The 11597-nt window shown below is 51.0% G+C and overlaps 1 protein-coding gene across 1 annotated transcript in view; it reads right to left on the bottom strand.

Annotated features, from left to right (window-relative positions):
* Positions 1 to 11597, bottom strand: part of CCDC9B (coiled-coil domain containing 9B) — a 37125-nt gene continuing 25528 nt past the window's right edge. The window contains exons 8-14 of the mRNA XM_054390696.1: positions 10936 to 11010; positions 8258 to 8442; positions 6566 to 6627; positions 6044 to 6097; positions 5185 to 5290; positions 1112 to 1169; positions 1 to 765 (exon numbers count right to left, since the gene is read on the bottom strand). Coding sequence (XP_054246671.1) covers positions 1 to 765; positions 1112 to 1169; positions 5185 to 5290; positions 6044 to 6097; positions 6566 to 6627; positions 8258 to 8442; positions 10936 to 11010 — 1305 coding nt within the window. The remainder of the gene's footprint in view (positions 766 to 1111; positions 1170 to 5184; positions 5291 to 6043; positions 6098 to 6565; positions 6628 to 8257; positions 8443 to 10935; positions 11011 to 11597) is intronic.

Below are 11597 nucleotides of genomic sequence, written 5' to 3'. Positions count from 1 at the left end.
CTAGTTGTGGGTGTCCTCACTGTCCTTGTCCTTGCAGTCCTCAGGCTGGTCCCCTTCCCTGGACTGTGATTTTGCTGTGTCCTGTTCAGACACAACAGTCTTGTCAGAGATGGTGTTCCTCGGGGGCAGAGGCTCTCCTTTGTGTTCAGTGCCTTCAGCATCTTGACTGTCTTTCAGTGCAAATGTCTGTCCCTGAAGGGCAGTGGTTTGGGTCACTTCCTCCCCTCTTTTTCCCACCAGCTGTCCTTGACCTGCATCCAGTCTGTCTCCTGCTGCTGTGTCCAGCTTTCCTCCATGGCTGCCTGGAGAGTTCTCAGTGGACTCCTGTCCTGAAGCTGAGGTTTTCTCTGAGCCAGCTCCCACAAGCAGTGACAGAGTCTCCTCACTGCCATACCTGGTGGCTTGCTCAGTGCTTGGAAGGCTGCTCTGTGGAGCAGAGCTGTTAGTGCTCTCCTTCTCCTGGGAGACGTCAGCAGTGCCAGGCTGCCCATCAGCATCTTCCCCAGTGCCTCCCTGACTTGGCTTGGGCCCTGGATCTGATGCACCTGTGCTGGGCATGGGCACCTCCCTGTCCTTCACTCCTCTCTGCTCTTCCTTCTGGCCATTGTGGGCAGATTGGATCTTTCCACTTCGTAGCCTTTGTGATAAGGGGGCCCCGTGATCTTGGAGACTTGTCTGTTTCACCTTCTTCTCCAGGTCAGCCATGGAGTTCTCTTCCACTTGCTCCTCACCTCTGCTCTTCCACTTGTCTGTACCAAGGCTTCTCTGAGAAAAGGAGATAATTAGTTAAGCTAATTAAAACAAGTCTCCCTTGTCTGTGATGAGTCTCCAAACTTGAAACTTTTGTGGAGGCCATTAAAGGACATAGAATGATGTAAGTGGAGAAGAGAAGTGTCTAAGGAGCAGAATAAGTGGGATTATTGTGCTCACAGAGGGTCAGTGCAGGATGTGAAGCTGCTCTCAGACCAAGCCATCTGCAGAGTGCCAACAAGGGGCACATTCACCCCAATATGGAGGTGTCCCAGCTCTGCCCTAGCCAAGAGCCTCCAACTTTCCTCACAGTGGATGTTTTGAGAGAACTCAGCAGCTCGCCTTGAACCCATGAACCCACCTGGCTGTCAAGGTCATCCTTCAGAAGAGACATGTCCTCGCCTTCTTTTGCATCCCACCTGCCAAGAAAAAAAATAAATCAGGATTTAGGCCTTCAAGTTCTCCTGTGGCAAAGCCACTCTGCCTGCCTCACACCTGTGTGGGAATTTCTACTAGGTCCATGCGTTCCTTATCTGAACACTTTGAGCAGGCAGCAAGAGATACAGGTGGCCAGTTCCTGCTCCAGCTGCTTCTAGCACCTGCAAAGGACTGAGCTCATCCAGAGACACTCATCTGAGACCACTACGTCTTCATGAGCTGGTGGTTGTAATTCCAAATGGAATGAAAACCTAGGACCCAATGGCCAGAACAGCAGGGCTCAGACTAACAGGATCTACAGATGGCTCTTGCTGATGTCTGCCATGGCCCTGTCCTGCTTGTCTGACAGTGCCCAAGTGTCACAGATTGCCACAATTCCAGACAGAGAGGCAGACAGGGAGGGGCAATGGGCCATGGGCACAAACTGGAACCCTGGGGGTTCCAGATGAAGATGAGGAGAAATTTCTTTGGTGTGAGGGTGTTGGAGTCCTGGAGCAGGCTGCCCAGAAAGGTTGTGGATTCTCCTGCTCTACAGAGAATGCAACCCCCCTGAACATTGTGGTCCTGGGCAAGGTGCTGTTGGTGCCCTGCTTTAGCAGGGTGGGTATACTGGATGATCTCCAGAGGTCCCTTCCAAACCCACCCTGCTGGGATTCTGTGCATATGAGATTTGATTCTTCTCTGGACAGATGCTGTTGGGCTTGCTGGCCTCTTCATTTGGCAGATTTGGGCCAAGACACAAAACAAATGGAAATGCACATTGAGGTGGCTGCAGAGTCAGGCATTGCCAGAGACAAACATGTGACAGTGACCCCACAGGCCCTTGTGAAACTGGTGTGGGAGCTGACATCACAGGCTCCACCACACAATCACACCAAGATGCTTCACACCTAGCCCACTCCCTAGGGCAGGAGTGAGTTGCATTCGCTGCACCTCCAGGCTCTCCGAGCAGTGTCCTTATTGAGAGGGTGAAGCAGCCTGGAGCAGTCCTTCCAGGGCTTAGATGCAGACCTCGCATACAACCCATGGGCAGTGAGGTCATGTCCTCAACACAGGGTAAGTCCTCACCACCCGCTCAGACCACAAAGGGGCCTCTTTTTGTGGAAGAAACCCCCACCAGCCAGGCTGCATTTTCAGTGGTGCCCTGCAAAGGCTCTGAAAGTCAGTGTGGAAAAATTTCTAGGCACAGGCTGGATAGGTAGAGCTAAAGGTGGCCTGCAGAGCCAGCTCAGAGCAGACACCCCTGCCCAAACCAGCTAGACAGCAATGCTGAACTGGCCAGCATGCTCACCTGACCTGTTCCAAGGTGTTTACAGAACTTAGCAGCACCAAGCAAATCTCTTGGTGTGCCTATCCTAAATATCCTCTGGGATCTGCTGGGATCCAACCATGCTCCATTCAGTGGGCAGGGCAGAGCCAGCAGGACCACAGCTCATCAGCTTCTTTCCCAAGGACATTTTATTAGGGATGGAGCTGAAGAATGGGAAGGAGTGGAATGTAACTCACAGACAAAGCTAAGTGGATTGTGTGCTGATGATCCCATCCTTCAGCCAGTTCTGAGAATTAAATCTCATTTTATCAAGGCTGATTAACCAGCAGGGCTTAGGAAGACAGCAGACAACCCACCTTTAAGCGGATTCCCAGGCCCCAGCACAAGGAGCTGCGAGTTCTGGTTGCTCAGGTGCATTTGCTCAAGCACAGCCACTGGAAACAAAAGCAACAGTCCAAGATCTCCAGGCCTAATAGAGTGCCAGGCTCTGACTGTGACACCTAGTGCTGTCCTGAGAGCAGAATCCTCAACACAAGGAGAATCTTCTTTGTTGTAAGGGTGATGGAGCCCTGGAGCAGGCTGCCCAGAGAAGTTGTGGAGTTTTCTTCTCTAAAGACTTTTAGGACCCCTTTGGATGCATTCCTGTGTGACCTGCCCAAGGTGACCCTGCTTTGGCAGCGGGGTCAGACTTGGTGATCTCCAGAGCTCCCTTCCAACCCCTACCATTCTATGGTGCTGCTTACACAGACCCTGCCTAGCTCCTCAGGTCAGCCAAGGAACAGCCAGCAGCAGCTGACTTCCAACTGAAGGTTTCTCACAGAATCATTAACATTGGCAAAGACCTCTAAAATCAAGTTCAGCTGTCAACCCACCACCACCATGTCCACTAAACCAGGTTCTGAACAGTTCCTCAGCAAAATGGGGCTGTTTAATCTTCAGAAGAGAAGGATGAACACAGATCTTCTGGCTCTCTACAAGCCCCTGAAAGGAGGTTAGAGAGAGGAAGGAATAGCCTCAAGCTGCACCAGGGGAGGTTTAGGTTGGACATGTGAAACAATTTCTTCCCAGAAAGGGCTCTCAGGCACTGGAACAGGCTGCCCAGGGAGGTGGTGGAATCTCTATCCCTGGGGGTGTTTAAAAGCTGCATGGATGTGGTGCTGAGGGGTGTGATTTAGTGGCAGTGGCTTAGCAGCAGTGGTAGCATTGTGAGCTCCAGGTGAGCAGCTGGGCTTGATAAGCTCAGAGGTCTCTTCCAGACCAAACAGTTCTGTGAGTCTGTGCTTCCATGAACACTGTCTCTGGGAAATGCTGCAAGTATCCCTGTGAAGCAGGATCTGGATGTGCATCTGGTGAACTGCATGGTCATAACTGACCTGGGTGGTTGAAGAACACCAACATTAAGTGCTGCAGAAAAGGTTTTGTGTCTGGATAAATAAAGAGGCACAGGGTCTGTAATCAACTCTTCATCCTTCAGTTGCCTGCTAAAGGGCATGGCAGTGCTGTGAAGATGATCACTGTTATTAAACCATCAGCATGGCTCCAGGAAACTGGAGACTGCATTGAGATTTAATTATGGGGAGCAGCAGGGGAGGGGCCCTGGGAGGACATGGGAGAACCTGCAGAATGGCTTCGTTTTGCCGATGTTCTGAAATGACTCCTGTGCAAATCACTGCCCTGCTGTGTGCTGCACACAGCTGTCAGGAACAGGCCACTTTCCTCCCCACCAAGTCAGGAGGCTGTAGGAGGAGCTGTTTAAGCAGGAGACTGTACGATAGTGTCAGTCCTAATTACTGCTGATTCAGTTTGGAACCATCTTTGGAGGCTGCTCCTCCACATCAGCCGTGCCTGGAAGTCAGATGTGTTCAAAAGCTGGTTGGGGCATCTGCCAGTGCAACCCAGATCCAGTCAGGGAAACCCTGACCTCCCCAGGCATGTTCTGCAGAGATGCAGGGTGCAAGTACAGTGATAACAGACCACACAAATACCACAGACCCCACAAAGCCTGCTTCTGCCAGACATGGCCCCAGCCAACGTGAACTTATTCAAACAGCTGCCCTTGTGGAACAGTATCTTTGTCTGTCTCTCTTCCCAGTTAGGCAAGGAATGTGACCTGTATCAGAAATAGTGTGGCCAGCAGGACTGGAGGGGTGATTGTCCTCCTGGACTGGGCAATGGTGAGGCCACAGCTCAAATACGGGGTCAGTTTTGGACCACTCACTCCAAGAAGGACATTGAGGGGCTGGAGCAGATCCAGCAAAGTTGATGGAGGGTCAGGTGAGGAGCAGCTGAGGGACCTGGGGTTGTTCAGCCTGGAGAAAAGGAGACTGAGGGGAGACTTTCTGGCTCTCCACAACTCCCTGAAAGGAGGTTGGAGCCAGGGGGGGTTGTCTGTTCTCCCAAGGAATAAACAACAGTAGAAGAGGAATGGCCCCAAGCTGTCCAAGGGGAAGTTCAGGTTGGACATGAAGAACAACTTCTTCATGGAAAGGGTTGTCAAGGCCCGGCCCAGGCTGCCCAGGGCAGTGTTGGAGTCTCCATCCCTAGAAGGGTTTCCAAGCCATGGAGATTTGGCACTGAGGGACATGGTTTAGTGTGGTGCCCTGGCAGTGCTGGTTTAAGGGTTGGACTCCATGATCTTAAAAGGTCCTTTCCAGCCAAAACAGTTCTGTGATTCCATGACTGTATCGCAAGCACAGTGCCAATGGCAGTACTGGCAACCTCCTTACCTCCTGGCTCTGCCTGTCAGTCTGTCCTTCCCCTTGGCTCGGCTGCTCACAGCAGGCACTACCTTCTGACCAGGGTCGCTCACATTCACTCCGTGCTGTCCTCCACCTAGAAGACAGGTTGGAAATACCATGCAAGAGCAGGAAGAACCAGTTGATGGACCACCAAAGGGACCAGCACCCTTGTATCACTGGAGAGGAGCTCTGGAGGGAGAAGTCCCCAGAACTGCGTCCATGCTGCATGTGTCATTTCTAAAGCAATGAACACAAACTGAGAATTTAAGGGGGCTTCTTCTGCAGTTTTTATTCCAGCTAGGGCTTTAACTCTTATTTCTTGGACACGGTCCCCCTTGTGCTGTTCTCACAAGATATGGGATCATGGTTTAGCTTCAGACTAGGTAGAGTTAGGTAATGGTTGGACTTGATGATCTTAAAGGGATTTTCCAACTGAAATAGAATCACAGAATGGTTTGGCTTGGAAGGGACCTTGAAGATCATCTCGTTCCAGCATGCCTGCCAATGGGCAAGGACACCTTCTACCAGCCCAGGTTGCTCAAGGCTTCATCCAACCTGGCCTTGAACATTTCCAGAGAGGGTGCACCCACAACTTGAAAATGCCTTGAAACCATCAATCTTACTGAACACCACACCAAGAAACTACTTTTCTTATGGAAATTATTCCATAAGACCTTTCGTGTCCTCCCTTGCCACACAGCACACACTTGCACCACACAGCTATGAGAGCAATCATGTGGTGTGATACCAAAAGGCTCTCCAAACCTGAGGCAACTCTCTCAATGAGGACATATCAGAGGTTCTGACATTTAGAGTGGTAAGCAACCCAGTCTTGGGCTTTACTCACCTCTCCCGTTGGGAGGAAAGGACCTGTGCTGGAATTTCCTTGAGTTCCTTCCCCCTAGAAGGACAAAGCAAAGCATGCATGGGGTAAATGAGGTTCTGCAAGGGACAGGCAGCAGAAAGCCTGACATTCAAACAGGGTGTCACAAGGGAAAGCTTTGTTTTGCTAGTCCATCTCCTGAGGAACAGGAGTTGTGACAGACTTCTGCTAGTAAAGAAGCCAGCACATGCCACAGGGATCAGAGATGATGTGTTCTGGAATAGGATTGCCTCTCAAACCAGTGTCTGGGACAGAAGGCAGTGTCCAGCCTCGGGGTCATGTAGTAGGAGGTTACGGAAGCCACTGTTCTGGATGGGAAGATCAAAAGCTCTAGCACCCAGACACTCAGAGCCCTGAGCACCCTGCAGGGCAGAGAGGGCTGGCACCCCAGTGCTGCACTCAGAGGCATTTGCCCAGCAAGCAGTTTCACAGCTGACATTCGTCATTCACCAGCATCAGGGCAGAGTCTAGGTGTCCCTTGCCAACCTTTCTTATGGCTGGGATTATCCAAGGCTGGCTCCCCATCCTTAACAAAGTCCTCTTCAAACCTGCAGGTTAAAAACAGGCATTGTCAGACCTGATGGTTCTCCTCCAGCAGGCAAAATCATGGGCAGGAGACCTTGAGATGAGCAGACTCCAACCTTTGGCCCTTTCTGCACCTGCCCACTGACAAATATGTACAGGCTTGGCAGCAGGATCTGCAACTGCACTGCCCAGGAGAGGTGAGGCTGTGAGGCAATTCTACCCCAAAAGGAGACCCTCTAAAACCTTTACATTGGCACACATACAGATGGATTTAATTCTAGAATAGAATCATAGCATTTTTTCAGTTGGAAAAGGGCTCTAAGATCAAGTCCAACCATCAACCCAACATCACCATGGCCATTAAACCATGTCCCCAAGTGCCATGGCCACAGGTTTCTTGAACATCTTCAGGATGGTGACTCCACCACCTCCCTGGGCAGCCTGTTCCAATCCCTGACCACTCTTGCAGGAAAGAAACTATTCCTAATGTCCAACCTAACCCTCCCCTGGCACAATTTCAGGCCATTTCCTCTTGTTCTATCACCTGATGCTAGGGAGAAGTCATTAACTTCTGCTGAAGTTCATGTAGCACGTAATGTGCTAGTGTGTTGGTGATATGTAGCTGTCCCAGGCTCAAATGCAGCTCCCCAAGTTTCCAAACACAGTTTGAAGCAGCTTCACGATGTGTCAGCCTTTGGTTGAGATGGTTTGATTAGTTTCTAATCCTGCTTGGGTTGTATTATGGCTTTTCCCTTAAAAATTGATGTTCAGAAGAATGGGGCCCAGAGCTGTCTTAGAGCAACCCTCAGCACCCACTTACGTAAATTTGCCTCTAATTATTGAGGTCTCAGGGACTGAAATCTATGTATTTGGTGCCATTCCTCAGCCAAAAGGTTGTCCCACCTATCTGCCCTGTACAAACTCCTCTGTCAGAAAACATTCCCCGACTCCACACCCTATCAAACTTCATCCTGCTGCAGGTGCCAGAGCTTTCCACCTGGTGTGACCCAGCTGAACAAGCACAGCTTGAGGGCCAATGCTTAAAGCAGGGAGATGTCAGACCCCAGTAAGAGCTTTTCTGTGTTGCTGTCTCGAACATTTTCCCCAGAGCAGATGTTTAAGTGACCCTTTCATGCTGCAGCACCTGAAAGGGTTTGGTTTATGAGGTGCAGAGGATTTAGGCCTGTTGGCCTCTAGTCTGGTTGAAAAGGAGAAACAAGCAGGACAGTGAGAAAACCTGCAATGTGAGTTTGACCACCCCTGTTTCTAGAAGAGCACTTGTACCCTCCTGCTATTGGATTTATCCATGTGGAGATGGAGAGGATCCTCCAGAGATAGATGGAGCATGATTCATGCTCCCTTCTCCCCCACAGTCCAAGTCCTGGTGGGACCAAAGGCAGGCAAGCTTTGTCAGCACACACTATCTCCTAGCAGGGTAGGAGCCCTCATATCAGAAAGAAAATAGGAGAATCACTCAGATATCTGGTCCCACCAGACACAGTTGGGAGGAGAAAGAGACAGCAATGTGAATTCAGTCAGGGAGAGGCACATGATAACAGAAGATTTGACCAGCAAGAGAGCTACCCAAGATGTCATCACCGGCTTTAGATGGCCTGCTGCAGACAAAGCACCTCAGGACTGAGCAGAACCTACATGTGCTCTGACTTCTCCACATCCCAGGCACGCCGCCACTCGCCCCTGGCGTTCCTGTGCCGCGCCAGCCGCTCCAGGTCGATCTGGTCCCGCTCCCTCTTCCAGCGCACGTACTCTGAGCGCTCCCGCCCCGCCAGAGCCCAGCTCAGCTCTCCGGGGCTCCTCTGGGCTGACTTCCCACCATCCTACAGGAGGCAAAAGAGCTTCTTGTTAATAAAGTGTTTGAAACAGCTGTGTTTGGTGTCCTTGCTCTGTCATCACCAGAAATCTTAGCGACACTGGAGAACAACCTGTAGCAAGGTCAGCTTCTCTCTCTGAAGTGATGGGGACATGCAAGGGCTCAGCTTTACTCACAACCTAAATATCTTAAAGGTCTTTTTCAACCAAAATGATTCTATGATTCCATACTGGTCCCAGGGTTGGTTGACTTCACAGCTTTGCAGACTTTTAAAGCATTTCCATCTGTAGCCTTGAGCAACCTGGTCTAGTGGAAGCTGTCCCTTCCCATGGCAGGGGAGGTGGAACTAGAACCTTAAAGATCATCCAGTTCCAACCCCACTGCCATGGGCAGGGACACCTTGCATTAGACCAGGTTGCTCAAAGGCCTCATCCAGCCTGGTCTTAAACACTACCAGGGATGAGGTGCCTACAGCTTCTCTGGGCAACCTGTTCCAGCATCTCACCACCCTCATAGTAAAGATCATCTTCCTTATGTCCAGCCTAAATCTACTCTGCTCTAGTTTCAAACCATCACTCCTTGTTCTATCACCACAGACCCTTATAAATAGGCCCTCTCCAGTCTCACCTGGAGGAGGGAGGAGAACTTGCAAGTCCTTCACACTAACAGGGCTGTGGAGGAAAAGAGCCTTCTGTGGCCATCAGGCATCCACAGGAGCCCATTGTGAGGGCTCTTCACTGCCCTTGCTTCCAGCCTCTTGGTTTCTCATTCTTCCTCATGAAGGACTAGTTAAGAGCTGCCACTGTTCCAGAATTCAAAGCTTAATGAAAAGACAGCTCCAAACTGCTGGAGCATGTGAAGGGAGGGAGCAGGTAACCTAGCTATCAGGTTAATGGATGTGGTGGAACGAGCAGCCAAGTGGCCATGCCATGCTCTCAAGCAACACAGTGTAGAGAATAGCTTAGTGCAGAGCTGGGTCCCAGGGTGCTAATTACCAGTAGATAATTCATCACTTCATACATGTGCCCTTCCACACCGGCTACCATTGCCCCTTCCCTGGATTGTGCTGCTGATCAAAGCAGAGCAGCAGGGAAGGAGCAACTGAAAGCCCTGTTACCAAGGAGACCCAGCAGCGTGGGCTGGAGGTGGGGTGGCAGTGATTGCTCCTCCATTCTTTAGCTGGCAGGAGCAGAAGGACCTGAAACTGCGTCCGCAAGAAGGGAGAGGTGAGGCCTACAAAAAGGCAAGGAACACAGAGACAAAGAAAGGCTGGGCACAGACCTGGAGATGCTCCTCACAGCTTCCAGCTTCACAGTACAGCAGGTCCTGCCGTCATGGATCCTGATGTGCCCAAAAAGAAGCAGCATGCAAGAGCTGAGCAGCACACAGCTCACAAGACCAGGTTCCCTCTCCAGAGTGGGAGGACAAGGGAAGTACCCTGTGTCATCACCTTGCCCCACAGCCAAGGGGAAGGCAAAACTTGGGCAAGACCAAGACTAATGCCGGCACTTGCTCCGTAGAAATGCAGAGGGGTCCATGGAACTCCAAGAGCAGGGCCAGCTGCTCCCTGACCAAAAACTCATCTCACCTGCAGTGTGGCTTTGGTGAGCTAGGCCACAGGCTACTGTTCTCCCCTTTTCTGCTCTTGAGGGGTCTGTATTCAGCTGGAATTAATGTTTCAGAGCCCATCTGTGTCCTCCTAATGAATCCCACTGAGGTGTGGCTATTAAATTTGAGCTCTGTTAATTAAGAGCATCTGCAGGCTGGGGGGAGCCAGAATGCCCTCCAGGGTTTGCATTAAAGAGTCTGTAGGAAGAGCTGCACTTTCATTTACATCCAACCTCCTGGCTTCTGTTGCAGGGAGGAGCTGCAGCTAACACAGTCCTGAGCTTCTCAACACATGAGCAAGTGTTTTTTTTGGTGAGAAACCAATGAGGGCAGTGCTGCCACATGGGTGAGGACTCTACCCTGTAAAATCCCCCTGCTGCTGGGCTGGTGGCATAAGCAGCCACCACAAGGTGTGAAGGGCAGGCGCCCTATTACCTCTTTCCAAGCCCTGCTTTGCTTTGGGTCTGTTCTGCTCCACAAAGTTCCAGCTGAGAGGAAATGGCCTGAAATTCTGCCAGGGGAGGTTCAGGTAGGAGATTAGGAACAATTTCTTTCCTGCAAAAGTGGTCAGGGATTGGAACAGGCAGCCCAGAGAGGCAGTGGAGTCACCATCCCTGGAGGTGTTCAAGAAATACGTGGCCATGACACCTGGGGCCATGGTTTGATGGCCATGGTGGTGTTGGGTTGAGGACTGGACTCGATGATCTTAAAAGTCTTTACTGACCCAAAAAATTCCATGATTCTATGACAGGGATTAATGGTGGGGACCACATCAGAGCACATTACTGCTTCCTCTAGGACCGAGGGAACTCTCACTGGTAGGGAGGCACATCCTACTGGTTTCCTCTTCCAAGACAAGGCTCCCCTGCAATGGACAGTGGACTCCACTCACCCTCTGGCTGTGCTCATTTTCGAGGCCTCTGTCGCTGTCTGATCTCCTCCTCTCTGCTGTTCTCCTCTCCTCTGCCTGCAGGAGCACAGACAGGGGAATTATTTCAAGGATTGAGCAAGGTCTCTTGGCAAGGGAGTCACTTCCTGACCCTGTACCCACCAGGAAATGTCAAACTGCCCAGGAAAGGTCAGCAAAAGAGGGAAAATTGGTTTCTGGGGCCCTGAATCAAACTAATGCTGAGATAAAAGAAGTCAGATTGCAAGGGATGTATGAGAAAAACACAAAAAAGGGATGTGTTCCCACAGGTCACCGGAACAGGCTGCCCAGGGAAGTGGTGGAGTCACCATCCCTGGAGGTGTGGCCATGGCACTTGGGGACACAGTTTAGTGACCATGGTAGTGTTGGGTTGATGGTTGGACTTGATGATCCTAGATGTCTTTTCCAACCCAAACAATTCTATGAGTCTATGTCCCTCCTCCTTCCAACACATTGCTCTTCTACTGAGGTCCTTCCCTGCCTCCAGTGGAATTAGACATGCTGCTACCACAAGTGCAGAGACCCCAGGGTGCAGAGATAAGGGATCCTCAAATTCCCCTCCCTGCTGAACTGCTCCAGAGCAGGGCTATGTGGGGGGCATGAGATGAACATGCTGCCATTTTGCA

Source organism: Indicator indicator, chromosome 21, assembly GCF_027791375.1.
Source record: "Indicator indicator isolate 239-I01 chromosome 21, UM_Iind_1.1, whole genome shotgun sequence".
NCBI classification, from domain to species: Eukaryota; Metazoa; Chordata; class Aves; order Piciformes; family Indicatoridae; genus Indicator; species Indicator indicator.
Note: the sequence above shows the minus strand (reverse complement) of the source record. Positions and strands in the feature narration are given on the sequence as shown.